This window comes from Paramormyrops kingsleyae, chromosome 14, assembly GCF_048594095.1.
Source record: "Paramormyrops kingsleyae isolate MSU_618 chromosome 14, PKINGS_0.4, whole genome shotgun sequence".
Lineage (NCBI taxonomy): Eukaryota > Metazoa > Chordata > Actinopteri > Osteoglossiformes > Mormyridae > Paramormyrops > Paramormyrops kingsleyae.
This window is the reverse complement of record NC_132810.1, coordinates 11772147-11786976: the sequence shown is the minus strand read 5'-3', so window position 1 is coordinate 11786976 and position 14830 is coordinate 11772147. Positions and strand designations below refer to the sequence as shown.

The window sequence follows — 14830 nt, the reverse complement described above, 5'->3', positions numbered from 1 at the left end:
AACTGGTAACCAATGAAGGGAGGATAAGACTGGTGTAATGTGATCAAATTTTTTAGTGTTTGTGAGAACTCTGGCTGCTGCATTCTGTACCAGCTGAAGAGTGAAGTGGATTCAGCAGCAGCGACTCGGGGCTTCTTATGGGCGCGACAGGCCCCATCGGTTGATTTCGGCGGCTGATGATGCCAGTAGAATCGGGCACCCCTCACACCGACAGTGTAGAAACTCCACGCCGTAGCTCAAGAGTTCTGAGAACCCAGCTTTTGTTCCATTCAAGCCATTAATATGCTTATTGGAATAATTATCCTAACTTATTTCAGGTGTGGGTCGGTGGAAGGAATATTTCAAAGACCTCCTCAATCCCACCGACACGCCTTCCAATGAGGAAGCAGAGTCTGGGGACTTGGGGGTGGACTCCCCTATCTCTGGGGTGGAGGTCGCTGAGGTCGTTAAAAAGCCCCTCGGTGGTCAGGCCCCAGGGGTGGATGAGATTTGCCTGGAGATCGTCAAGGCTCTGGATGTTACAGGGCTGTCTTGGTTGACACACATCTGCAGCATCACGTGGACATCAGGGGCAGTGCCAGTCTGTCATGGTGAAGATGGAGCTGAGCCAAAAGGCAAAGCTCTCGATTTACCAGTCGATGTACGTTCCTACCCTTACCTATGGTCATGAGTTGTGAGTAGTGACCAAAAGAACGAGGTCACGAATACAAGCGGCCAAAATGGGTTTCCTCCGCAGGGTGGCTGGGCTCTCCCTTAGAGATAGGGTAAGGAGCTCGGTCATTCGGGAGGGACTCAGAGTAGAGCCGCTGCTCCTCCGCATTGAGAGGAGCCAGATGAGGTGGCTCGGGCATCTGGTCAGGATGCCTCCTGGACGCCTCCCTGGTGAGGTGTTCTGGGCATGTCCCACTGGGAGGAGGCCCCGGGGAAGACCCAGGACACGGTGGAGAGATTATATCTTGGCTGGCCTGGGAACGCCTTGGGATTCCCCCGGAGGAGCTGGACAAAGTGGCTGGGGAGAGGGAAGTTTGGGTTTCCCTGCTTAGACTGCTGCTCCCATGACCCGACCTGGAAAAGCGGTAGAAGATGGATGGATGGATGGATATTTCAGGTGTTCATGGTGTTTCACCATCTAAAGAGGCCTGTAATTTTTGTAGGCTTGGGCTCCCTTGCTGTAAATGTCTATTCACACTCTGTGGGTCTGCTGTCCTCTCTCCTGTGTTGCTCTCCACATACATGTGCCAAATTAATTTCTTCCCCCCTCACCTATGACCCCTGTGTTCTTCGCCTTCTGCATACATTGATTCATCCTGCCTGGGGTGGGTGGGTGGTCTGGGTGGGGGACTGGGTAAATATAGCTTGATGACTTGGCTGCAGATGGGATGCCCTTTGTTCCCCCACCCCCCTTTTCCAAGTGCTTCCTACCCTTTTCCCACAATGCTGTCACTTTCGGGTAACAGCTCTCTCTGTCTCGCCTTTCCCGCTCCTCCTGGATTTTTACAAGCATGACCTGCTTTCCCTCTCCTGTCCTCAGATCTTCCCAAACACGGCGTGACGTCCACATTTTCACATGAAATTCACCTTTAGTGATGCGGGAGAGTCCCTGCAGTCAGAACAGCCAACAGAAGCATGTGGCCCCGGATTTAGACAGGGAAGTTTGTTTCATCGTGCTAAGGGGTGGGGAAGAGTCAGATAAAAAATACCACAGAAGAGCAAACTCAAGGCAGCTACTTCACCTGCAAAAAAACAAACATAATGCTACTTATATTACCTGTAAGGAAGAATGTCCAGGGTGTCCCCCGCCTAATGCCACGCGAGGGACCGGCGCTCTGTCCAGGGTGTCCCCCGCCTAATGCCACGCGAGGGACTGGCGCTCTATCCAGGGTGTCCCCTGCCTCGTTTTCCCTGCTTCCTATGGCTCTGAACCAGATAAGTTCCTATCACACTGTGGGCCACATCCAAACCTACAGTCACACAGTCACAGTGCAAATGGCTTCACTTATAAACCATTTGTATGAAGATGATTTTTATCAATGACTTTCATGGCATTGCCACAGTGAAACTCCTACTAGGCATTTAGCCAATCCCCCATTTTCAGAGATTACATTTGGTAAAACATTTTCTGTAACACTAAATAAGAGCTCTCTTGCGCCTGTTATCGGAACTGTCCGGAAACAATAGATGTGGCTGTCCTTCACGCCAGTTGCTCGCATCCTGTTAAAACTCATCCATCCAGGAGTGGATTAATGAACAAGCTTGCCCAGGCTTGGGGGGGGGGAGTTGTTTGGGAGTTGGTGTTTGGTTAAAACTAAATGGGAGAATCAATTCTAAATGTATCTCTTTTCATACTGTCGGGTATATTCTGGTATGCATAGTCTGTTTCCTATGCAAAATGGACTTTACAAGCCTGATCAGTGAGTTTTATGCCAGGAAAGCACGGAAGTAAACATTCTCATAGTAAGAACTTGTTTTATTTTCTTTTGGAATTTGCCCCTCTCTGTAAAATTATCTATGGTCTATGCTATCTATGAGAAATGTGTCAGGGTCAGCACCTGTCTGACCCCGCCTTCCATGTCACCTTCCCGTTTTGGCCAGCAGGTGTCACTGGCCATCCTGTCCTCTTCCCTGTTTCTTGCCCTTCAGCCTCAGTGTGCCTAGTCCCTAGTGTGTTTTCTCTGTTACCTCGGCTGCCGCATAGGTCAGTGGGCTGAGTGTGTAGCTCAGATTCTGTTTGCTTGTGTCGTGTGTTCCAGGCTGGCTTGAGACCAGTCTCACGTGTTTTGTAATTTTATTTCACTTTATTCCTGGTTTGGCGTTTCTGTCTCTGCTTTTGTTCTTGTGTTCAGTTTGCCACACTTCTTACTTAAGAAGTAACACAAATGTACATTATGATGCAGTTGACATGCACTGGATCAGAGTGTAATGTTTTAAGGCAGGGGTGGCCAATCTTATCCGCAAAGGGCCGGTGTGTATGCAGGTTTTGGGATAACCTGTAGGTCAGCTGTTCAAGCCCAGGTGTGAGGACTCCCCAGCCAATCAGTCCTCTAATTAGTAATCTCATTAGGGAGTTGCAGCAAAAACCCGCACACACGCCGGCCCTTTGTGGATAACATTGGCCACCCCTGTTTTAAGGTTACCTCTATTGAGATGCATTTATTCAATGAGGTCTTTGTTGCGCTGTTTCTGGTTGTTTCACATGACTGATGAGCTTGTCGGTTTGTTGTTCTTCAGATGTGATTGCTCTCATTTGATACAGTGCCTTTTTTTTTTACTTTGTAGAAATTATTTAATGGTCACTAATATTTAATAGCTATACAGTTAATTGTTGTATGTTTTTGGGGAGTGGGGGCAGAAGAGGGGCCCATGGAAAGTGCAGCCTAGTGGGCCCTGAACTTGTCAATCCACCATTGCATCCATTCATCTCCAATGCGCTCCCATTTTTGGCCTGTTATTTTTAAGAACGGGACAGTTAACTGTTTAGTATGATCTCAGTTTGTAGAACTGAAATCTTCATTTATGTCTAGCAACTGAAATTTATTTATTCAGTTACAGCTGCAGCTACAAAGTTCCCGATTGCATCATTTTATTTCACATGCAGCTGTGCAGATGCATGTGATCCAGATGGAGAGCAGAGCAGCAGCCGTTTGCCTGTTATCCTGCTTTCTCACCTCTGCACCACCAGCTTTTGCATTACCATCAGGAATGTAGATCTACAGCTTGCTGGTGTCTTTCCTGCACTGCAGCTGCTTCCTCTGGGTCTGTTTCCAACATGAAGATCATGGATCATGACTAACGCTAATCTGGAAATTGTTGTCAGACAGCAGCAAGTTCCTTATCCTGCGTCAGCTGCAGAACCGTTTATAACAATTATTCCTAGTTATAACGTATGACGTATGTGTATTCATGTTGTATTAGTTGTGTATATAGACACCAAAAATTGACTGGATAACAAGGTGTTCCTCATGAGTGGGCAACATAAAGTCCCCCCCCCCCACAGATTGCTCCAGTACACATTCCCTTTTCCTCCGGCACCATTAATGCTGATTCGGATATCGTAGCATCTCCTCAGTTATTGTTTCGGCAAGCTGTGTCAGCTCTTAAGGGGGAACCGAACCTGCCAAGTGTTAAGAGGCTGTGGTTCCTCTCCCCGGAAGTTTTCTAAAGCAGAAAGTATTTATAAAGACCTGCGTATATTTATCAGATGACTTGACGGGTCACGGAGAAACTCATAATCATGTGGGCGAACATGCTACCCTGTCCAACCAAATTATTTACTAACACCCCTGACTAAAAACTGTACATTTTTTTTTGCTATTATCACTTAACCTGCAAATTAAACAAAAATGAATCATCATGTTTATAACGATTAGACAAGAAATTGGTTGACTCGCTTTCAGACTCACGCTAGAAATCTTACGGCAAATCTATATTATTCCATTAAAAACCTAAAATTAGCTGCATAAAAGGCGCTGGGGTAATTTGCAAACATCACAGACCATTTACAAGGCAGTAAAACTGTTACATACATGTAAATTCGTGTGCAGACTTCAAAATTCAAAATCTCACGCCAGCCAGCTGACCAGAGTTATCAACCCTGTCCATATTAGTTTGTCGGTGAAAGTGATTTTATTATAAAGATTTGCAGGTGTTAATGCAAGGTGTTCCCTAGAAACTCAGTGTCTTGTTTCTTCTTTTGCGTAGCACGGCAGTCATACGTGTTTTCATTAAGGTGAAAATGAGGAAGTTGCTGTTAAGTAGCGGTTTGTTGAGGTTTGGGGCAGGGGGCTTTTGTGTTTTTGTTTCTTTATCCTGCTTGCTGAGCTGCCGTGGGCTGCCGCAGAGTCGGCGGCGTGGGACCGGTGATCGCAGCGATCGGGAGCCCGACTGCACGCTGCTCGTATGCCAGCTGGATGATATCACTCATGTACTTATTCATTAAAGACAGCCCGTCAACAAAAACACTGGAAAGTATTTAGCCCCCTCTTTCAAATCACCAGTTTCAAAGACACCCAAATGAGTTTCCTGTTCTCCTTTTAACTTCCGTCAGCTTATTCTGTCATTTCAGTCCGTGACAGTCATCATTTGTCCTACCTTTTCAAACAAGACTTTTTTTTTCTGTTCAGAATTGGTTCTCCTTAACGAAATTGCTCTCGCATTAGTGGTAACAAACTATGAAAATGGCTTCCAAAAGGTACGTAAGGCAGATTTATTCTTTGTATGAAAGTAACTTGTAATAGTTCACTTGTTGCTATAGTACTGTCTTCAGTATATCCATCCACCCCTCCATCCTGCTCATTTAGTATGGGGTTATAGCAGCCTTGTCTGGAATATGATAAAATGATTCTGTTAGAAATGTTGGCGTTTTATCAGTCATTTCTGAAAACGGTACAGATACCCTGAGCCGGACCTGATGTGACCTGATGCATTCTTGGCATTTGAAGACCACTCTTTTAAACAAACACAGACAGGCTTTGGAAACCAAACCAGGGCTTTCCCTAAACTTAGCTGCAGTTTGAATAACTAAGGCTGAAAGAATGTCAGAAAGTGCCTGTGTTTGGATTAACACTAAGTGTAGCTTGATACATCCTTTGCTGACCAGTGTCATCTGTTGTTCTGGGTCATTTCCCACTTTATTTATACAGTCATTCTTTCAGGCTAACCTGCTTGGTTTTGTTATTATCTAGTGTCCTTTTTCCTTCAGTTCAAATTAAACACGCAGTCAGATAGATACAGGAAACATAATGATAGTCTGAAATTTTGTGATGTCTTACGGTGAATAAACAAACAATATGTAATCCCAGCAGAGACTTCTTTAAATATCATCTAGTGCACCATAAAAGTTTGTTTAAAGAATTTTAGTGAACGATAAATATTTAGTAAAGGAAATGGGGCAAAATGATGGCCCTTCTCCAGCTTAGAAGCCCTGCACATTGTTCCTTGTTAATCCTGAGATTCCTGGGGTCTGGACATTGGCATGTTTGAATATCCCGCATGAGGGCTGGGTGCCGCTTTAAGGCTGACGCCCTGCATTTAAGAGCCCCGGGGAGTGGGCTTGGGCTGGGTGTCGCTGCTAAATGCTGAGCATGGAGACCGCACTGGGTGCACGCTGGGGCCGGTGCCCATGGGTGGAGCGCTGCCCATTTCCCAGCTCTGCGAAACCCACCCCTTCAGTGGGATTCTGGGTTAGTAATTAAGCGGCGTAGAAGTGGGATCCGGTGCCCTGCCCTGTAATTGCACCGAGCGGGACGTGAAATGGGCTGGGGGAGGGGGGGATGGCGGGCCAGGCTTCGCAGTGCTGCCTTTAACAGGCTTGTGGTTGGATTTCTGTGTTCCCACCCCCTGCGGCTGCACAGGGGGATCACTGGGGACTAATTCTCCTTCTCGTAGGGAGGGGGGGCAACAGAAGATCACTTACTTCTTGGATTTTTGATGGTACCCTGAAAAGCTACCTTGGGATCATTATGAGAAGTAATTGACATTCTAATTAATCTTTCCAGTTTCTCCTGTGTTTTGCAATCTTGACTAACTGAGATTGGTTAAGTATGTGAATGAAGGTTCTCATTCTACGTACAGAAAAATCAGTTCCTGGCCTTTTATTCCTTGTATGGCAAGCTTTTCAATAATGAAAAATATTTTGACCCTGATCACTGTATATCTGTTATGTATTGAATCACATTGATTCCTGTTACTCACATATTATGTTATTCATAGTGACCCAGCCAGATTATTTTCTAAAGAAATATATTTGTAATGTGCTACTTGTATGTTTGTAATATACTACTTGTAAGCCTCTTGCAATACGTCTGCCACATCTGACCTAGTTTATGCATTGTGGCACATCTTAAATTTTAAATGTTGATTGTTGCATAACTAGATGCAGGTTAGTTTGCTTTGGATGGAAAATCCCTATCAAGTTTGTGTGGCAATTTCTGCTTCACGATGTGGTGCAGGAGGATTAACTGAATATTGCATACCTGTTGTACAAGTAACAGTCATACAGTCCAAGCAAAAAAATGGTCAAACCTGTCTTTGTGTGTGACTCTCTGCTCAGGCTGCCATTATGGCCCCATATGCCCCCAGTGGCCATTTTGAAGGCATCTCAGGTGTTGCAGGTGTGATCTGTGGATTTCGGGGCATGAAGAAGGCCCAGCTGGTTTCTGGGTTGGTCCGTTACCATCCAGCTGTGGGTCCTGCTACTTTACAGCAGGGCCTGCAGCAGCAATGTTTTTTTTTCTTATAAGCCAGTGGAATATTATACTCAAAATCTCCCCAGTTAATAAGGGAAGCTCTGCTAGGATGGTTTTTGGCAGCATTTTCCTTAGATATTTATTCAGATCATTACGGTTTTTTGTTGTGTATATCATTACATGCAGCAGGTTTTTGGTTTTTCTGAAAAGGAGGTAATGCTCTCGGTGTCTATTGTTGGCCAACGTGCCTTTTGCCCTGTAGCCTGGTGACTCAGAGCACTATTAGTGGAGGCTTACAGCTGTTTGGTTTGCCCTTTGTTTATGCAGCAGCACATGGACGTTTTATGTGACCACACTGCCCCAACGATTGGGTGCAGATGAACATACCACCAGCCACCCAGCAAGCATAAGATATATGTGGAGTTGACCTATATATTACAGTACTTACCCCCTCCCATGTTGCCCCCACCCTACCCAAAATACAGCTTGTTAAAGTCCCATTGTGGGAACCTCCATAGGTTAATCTAGATTTTCCTAGTAAAGTGTCATAGGCCAAAGGATTACTGAATTTAAACTGCTGCCTTGTACAGAAAAAACAGATCATCAGAATGCCAGCCTAGATACTTGTCTACCACTGCATTATCTCTAAATGCTCACTCACATTTATTGATTATCAAGCTAAGCTGGGGGGTATTTTCATACATTTATTTCCAGTAATGTGAGTCTGGCCTTTTATTTGTCTTTCTTGCGGAGTAGTTTTGCTGGGTAATGCAGCCAAAGCTAAAGGAATTCAGCAGCCATAAACTTTAACGCAAGCTGTTTGGCTCTGGGACTTTTAAGACCTTGACGCTGTTGAAAAAGCCGGCACGAGCATCATGGGAAATATTTCGCTCACAGCTGAACTATCGCTGATGTAGCAGGGATACCTCGCTTTAATATGAAGTATACAGTCAATGACCTATGGCAAATTTCTTATAGCTGAGGGCATTTTGGGTGAATATGTGCCAACAGTATCCTGGCCACACCGTCAGCAAGGAACAGAGGGTGCAGAGAAGGCTTCTCTAATTACTACAGCTTTTATCTCTTCCAGTCACAGTGAATGATGCCAGCACTGAGACATCTCCATGCTAAATCACCCCTCCATTCTGCAGGGCTAAAATTAGAATAGACTCATCCATTAATCAGTGAAGACGTGAGTCCATGTGGTCCTCTATGTGACACGGACATAGCTCCGGGCCTTTGTTGCCAGGGCGACTAGCCCCTTACAGAGTCAGGAATAAAAACATGAGGAAAGGTGAGGAAGATCTGTGCAGGAGGACGTCAGTGCTGCTTTAGGAAAGTGATGGTACAGCACGCTCACTGAAAATACATGTATGGATCAGCCATTTTTGTTTTACTAAAAGTTAATAATATTCACAGAGTGATTTGAACGGCAGCTGTTGTAAGACCTGAAAACGATCGTGATGTGTTCTCCAGATGTTCCGGTGTGGTGAACCTGCCGGTCGTAAGGCCTGACTGACGGCACTCTGTCCCTCCAACAGCGAGCAGAGCGTCTGCCAGGCCCGAGCATCTGTCATGATATATGATGACGGCAGCAAGAAGTGGGTTCCAATCAAGCCAGGACAGCAGGGCTTCAGCCGCATCAACATCTACCACAATGCCGCCAACAACACCTTCCGCGTGGTGGGTGTCAAGCTGCAGGACCAGCAGGTGAGGCGTGCGGACTGCCGGGGGGGGGGGGGGGGGGGGTCACTTCAGCTGTACTGTAGGAGCAGCTGTCATAATCACTAGTTCAGATTGTCCGAGTGTGAGCAGCGATCAGAATGAAACACTGCTCTCAGAGTTGCCGAGGAGAGCTCCCACAGGATGGCACGCCAGCTCATCGTAGGGGAAGCACACATACTCACACATACTCACACATGCTCACACATACTCACACATACTCACACATGCTCACACATACTCACACAAACTCACACATACTCACACATGCTCACACATACTCACACATGCTCACACATACTCACACAAACTCACACATACTCACACATACTCACACATACTCACACAAACTCACACATACTCACACAAACTCACACATACTCACACATACTCACACATACTCACACATACTCACACAAACTCACCCATACTCACACAAACTCACACAGTGGGCTGTTTAGCTCACCTAAGAAACAAAAAGAACCGAGAGGGAAGGCGTGAAACATGGGGGCATATGGGAGGGGGAGCTTCCAGCCCTGGAGGTATGAGGTCATGTGCGACCCCCTCTAGTAGTGATAATAGAATAGAATAGAATAGAATAGAATAGTGATACTTTATTAATCCCCATGGGGAAATGACAGCAGCTTGGGGGTCACAGCACAGGGTCAACTAGTGTACAATGTCCCTGGAGCTGGGGGTTAAGGGCCTGGTTCAAGGGCTCATGAAAATGTCCTTCTGATCACAGAGACCGAGGCTTAGCCTGCTGAGCCACACACCATCCCCCTTTTAAATAGATAATAATAATAATAATAATAATAATAATAATAATAGTAATAATAATAATAATAATAATAATAATAATAATAATAATAGTAATTGCCCTCCATTTTATTTCTTTGTGCTTCCAAGTCCTGCCTTATACTGACAGGATAATATTAATTCCGCCGTCATTTCTGATTAGTATAAAGCTGTTCGGTCTTGCGGAGGGTCTGTGCTGCTGTGCTCTCATACTGAAGTTAATTTTTCACCTGCTCTGTAATGCACAACATGGCATGTTTGCCCCCCCCCCCCCCCAGGTGGTGATAAACTACTCCATTGTGAAAGGCCTGAAGTACAACCAGGCCACGCCCACTTTCCACCAATGGCGCGACGCCAGGCAGGTGTACGGGCTGAATTTCGCCAGCAAGGAGGAGGCCGCCACCTTCTCCAACGCCATGCTCTTTGCCCTCAACGTGCTGAGCACTCAGGAAGGAGGTGAGCAGCCGTGTTCGCCAGCTGTTGGCGCTGTGCCCACGAAGGGGCTGCTTTCCAGATGTTTTCAGGCCTCTGAGAATTGCGGGATTTACTAGTGAGGCTGCAAGGGCTTTTATCATATGGTTCTTATGTGCTGCACAGAAGTTTTCTTTGGATTAGGTTCATATGACTCTTCGGTTTTCACTCACTGACATTATTTTACATTATATTTAGTTATAATTTTTGCTGTAGGCATCGGGCTGTCTGGTATTTAGCTCAGCCCCTGCTAACTTTGTTTTGTGGCACTAACCAGTATTAGTTCTGTTGATTGTTGACGTGCCGTACAATTTAATATTTTGTTTTGCTGATTTCTTTCCCTTTATTGAATCGACTGAGTACAGCACCCATGTGATCCATGTAAAATAATAAGGAAAGATGGGAAGCAGTTTTGAGTACTTTTCACGATTTAGTATAATCACATATTTTCTTCGATATCTGAGAGGTCAGTTCCATTTATACCTTCCACCATCAAATCAGGCGGTCCTGCATCTGGCCAGGGATATTTTTTGGGTGACAGCCCTATGAGAATCAGGTATGACGTCACTGGTCGTTCATTCAGAGCATTGACGTGGCTACATCTGAACTGTACCTCCCCCTACTGGACGCCATGCGCCAGCGCGAATGCCGTTGATTGTACGCAGTGGATTCTTATGTAGCTTAGCGCCACCATCTGGGACTAGGAATAGAGGGGAAACAGCCATAGCGTCAGTCTCAGCTTGTTGAGACAATGAGAACATTCCTCCTGAAGGCTGTAAAAAGTCACGCTTTACCGGTTTCAATTACATCCGCCGCCTGTTCCGTTTGCTCGCATTACTCCGAAAGTGCGTCTCCCAGACATTTCAAAAGGCAGCACTGGGGCTTTTCAGTGCTGTATGCATTTTCACATTTCCCTGTATCTATGAAAGCAATACGGTTTCTAGAGCTCGCCCTGTGTTTGGCGTGACACTTTCTGAGTCTTTTAATAACAGAAGGGGAGAGAGACGTCCATCCAGCACATTCCCAGCACATTCCTGTATGTCCCTCCGTGCTGGTGTGTATTAATGCACTAGCTCCTTGGCACTCAGGCATACCTACTGAGTGCTGCATGCTTTCCTGTGTTCTCGGATATGTTTTTGTTTTTCAGATCCTCATTTGAGTAAGACATTACTTATGCGATCCAGTATAGCTTCATTTTTTCCTCTACTCTGTTGTCTCTTTCCTGTTTTCACACTGACTCTTTTGAACATTAACTGTTACTCTGTCTCTCTCCGACATTCTTTTTAATTAATTTGCTTAAAATCCCTCATTCCTCACAATGCTGCTAAATTTGTAAGCACTTTAGGGCAGACCAGTTGAGAAGCAAAAATAAATATTCAAAATCTTGCGATCGGTGCTTTAAGCTCCAGGCCCATAACAGCCCTGTACTGGACTGTGGGTTGGATGGAAGAGTATGAACTAAACAGGCTTGAAGTTCTATGTGTTGGGGAAAGGCAGTGTCACCTTTTGCCGCGTGCCAATATAGACGCGACTCAGGTTTCAGCCTGATGCTACTTATAAGACTGACGATGGAGTCCAGTGTCAACACTTGACATCACCTGGGTCCATAACTGGTTCAGGGCCCGGCCAAAATATCCATGGAGCCTCGTGGTCTGTGGCCTTCCCGTCCCATCGTGTCTCACAAGTGTCCTCCTCGGTGCCTCTCTCTCTGATTGGTTGATATGCAAGGATGGCGGGCAGGGTGACTGGCAAACGAGCGACCGCTGTTTTGAGTGAGTGAATTTGGTGGGGGCTTCTCCCCTTGAGCTTTGGTGGGTGGGAGGGTGAGTGGAGGTGGGGGGGGGGGGGGACCCTCGCTCTCCCTGTAAATATCTGGCAACCCTGGGTTGCCTTAAACGTCGGCCGAGGAGAAGGTGCGGGTGAAATGCTTAGTTCAGAGAGTCTCCCACAGTCGAGCAAGAGACTCACTTCCACAGTCATCCGCCTGAGCAGTGAGTATGAGATTAAGAGAGTGTGTGTGTGTAGGTGAGAGTTTCAAGTAACTACACGCCAACCTCTGTGGGGCTACTGCTTGACGGGAAGGGGGGGGGGGGGGGGGTGTGGGGGGGTGTGGTTTTGTTGTCGCTTGTAGTTTATGACTGAAATAGACAGCGAGGTTCTCGAACCCCCCATGTGTTTGGGGCTTGTCAGCGAGGCCCCAGGAAAAGCTGATTAAGCAGGAGGTGTTTATCTTGCTTCATTGGGACGGGTGTGTGTGTTGGCATTGTTTTGAGGTATAAACACCTCTGTTCAGATAATAAGCCAGTTAAACTGTTATTAGACAGGAAGTTGTAGATTAGAGTTAGACAGAGAGGCAAACACGTGTCTAAGGCCAATTTGGTGATCAGTATGGCATTCGATTAATATTACATATTAATCGAATTGGGGTCTGCATTTAAAAACTACAGGGGTCTCATCATACACTGTTTTATTTCTTTTGTGGATTAAGAGCTTTAATTGTCAGCAAGGCTTTGGCCGTCCTGCTGTTTCAGCAGCCTCTCCCGTCTTTTTGCTGGCCACTGCAGTTTTTCGCTTCCTGGGCCGTCATCCCGTGCGCCATCTGCTGGTCGTCAGCTTGGTGTTATACAGTTATGAGGAAACCGGGGAGTGTTTTTACTGGCAGCCTTCTCAGTATGAGTCTCTGCTGGGGGCAGCTCTGATGGGCCAAGCTAATAGAAAACTGCTGGTATTAGCTGTTTAGCTAAGCCTTCTGTGTATTCCAGTGAGTACAGGGCCTGTGTTTGGCCATCACAAAGCATCCTGCTAATTTTACATCAGGGGAGTCTGGCAGTTCACATGACCTGGACAGTACCGCATCTTAATGATCTCTTAAGGTTTAAAGGTAACAAGACATGCTGTAATATTTATGCTTTGTAGGTTGACTAAGAATAAAATTTGTGGTAGTTCATTATAATGGACCCCTAGTACAGCGGATAAGCCCTCGGTCAGGCCAGTCCTCCTACAGAATGAATGGCTCCCCATCACTCCCCCATCACTCCTCTTTTCCTCATTCTCCCGCCACAATGGTTTTAGCTGCTGTGCCATTTTGTGCCGAGTCTCCATCTGGTACTCAGGGAACAGGGGTGGGACTGTGCTGCTGCCACATGGGTGGATGATGTTCCCATGATGCAACTGGTGGGGGGGGGGGGTAATGAGATTGTGTAAGCCTAGGATTCATTACTCTGCTTAACAGTGCCCCCCCTGCTGTCCTATTAACGGGTTTTTAGTCAGCTGCTAACAAGGATTCTGTTACCACAGTCTTTGCATCGATAGCCACTTAGCTAATGCTAACGTCTAGGAATCCCTTGCTAACTGTATAATACCGTGGTAGGTATTTTAAGGCGACCTCGTGGCTGTGTATAAACATACTTGAATATCGCACATCAGGCATACTTTCATGTAGCCATTTCTAGAAATTAAATTATCGAGTTGCTTAGAGGACAGTTATGTTTAACTGCTGATTTTTTTATGGCCGCAATTCAAATATGGCGGCTTTGATTCAGGTACAGCTGCTGTAGCCGTTGCAGAAATCCCATCCTCAGGCGCTGCTCCCACTCTTCTCTTTGGAATGGAATCATCTTTTCTTTTGTTTACATCTTAGTTAGTACAATTTTTAAAGTATAATTCATTAAATTAACAGCGGTCACAATGGGACCGTTCCGTTTTTTATTAATAATCGAAAAATACTGACTACCAATGTTCATTTTTTATTTATTATGGTTGTTCATTCAATCCTACAGAATTTTCGTGTGTAGAAGCGGTTTTGGCTCAGTGCAGAAAAAAGCTCTTTGAAGAGCAGCGTTCATTTCAGGATGCCCTGCGTGCTTTAAGCACCTCCTCGCCCAGAAATAACACGTTAGAGGTACTCTAATGTTACAGTGGACCAGAAAGGTTATTGGTCACTATTTTGATAGGCAATAAGTTTTCAAACTGATGTCACTTTTAAAAGCATAACTCAGAATAGACTTCAGTATCTACGCTCTGGCCCACAAAGTGAGACTAGGATAGCACCACCCAGACCATAAAGCCCCCACCCCACAAAGTCTGCTTACAGATACAGGGTAAGACAGCACCACCCAGACCATAAAGCCCCACCCCACAAAGTCTGCTTACAGATACAGGGTAGGACAGCACCACCCAGACCATAAAGCCCCACCCCACAAAGTCTGCTTACAGATACAGGGTAGGACAGCACCACCCAGACCATAAAGCCCCACTCCTCAGAGGCTGCTGTGTACAGATACAGGGCAGGACCGCTCCGCCCACACCACTATGGTCCCCCTCCCCCAGACCGCATCCTCAGCAGCTGGCTGTCTGTACCCTGCATTTCTTTTCAAAATGCACATTAGTCTCCACATTCATACAGATACCCCAAAAGTACGATGATAAAACGCACTTTGTGGGCCCTGCGTGCCTTCTGGAGCTTCACTGACAGACTGCTGCTCTTCCATCACTGTAAATGGGCACAGGGTGAGTACGCAGAATAGGAGGACAGCATTGTGACATCACAGCAAAGCCAAATGAAATATCCAAGATCAAATCCAATATACATACCCTGTCACTCAATTTGTGTTTTTGTTTTTAAAGGAGTGTAGAAAAACAGTTAATAATAATTA

The 14830-nt window shown here is 45.9% G+C and overlaps 1 protein-coding gene and 1 long non-coding RNA gene across 8 annotated transcripts in view; one reads left to right on the top strand and one right to left on the bottom strand.

Annotated features, from left to right (window-relative positions):
- evla (Enah/Vasp-like a) overlaps window positions 1-14830 on the top strand; it is a 67289-nt gene that overhangs the window by 34001 nt on the left and 18458 nt on the right. For 4 of the 7 annotated variants that reach the window (XM_023828319.2, XM_023828317.2, XM_023828320.2 and 1 more), the window contains exons 2-3: window positions 8726-8894; window positions 9983-10160. In XM_023828319.2, the coding sequence (XP_023684087.1) occupies window positions 8726-8894; window positions 9983-10160 (347 nt within the window). Of the gene's footprint in view, window positions 1-5034; window positions 5189-8660; window positions 8895-9982; window positions 10161-12021; window positions 12167-14830 lie in introns of those variants that run through there. The other 3 variants (XM_023828318.2, XM_072699314.1, XM_023828322.2) reach the window with 3 other exon arrangements.
- LOC140578416 (uncharacterized) lies at window positions 518-1903 on the bottom strand. The gene is made up of 3 exons (XR_011982602.1): window positions 1769-1903; window positions 1579-1667; window positions 518-1065 (listed from the first exon to the last, which is right to left on the bottom strand). It is a non-coding gene; the product is annotated as an uncharacterized lncRNA (long non-coding RNA).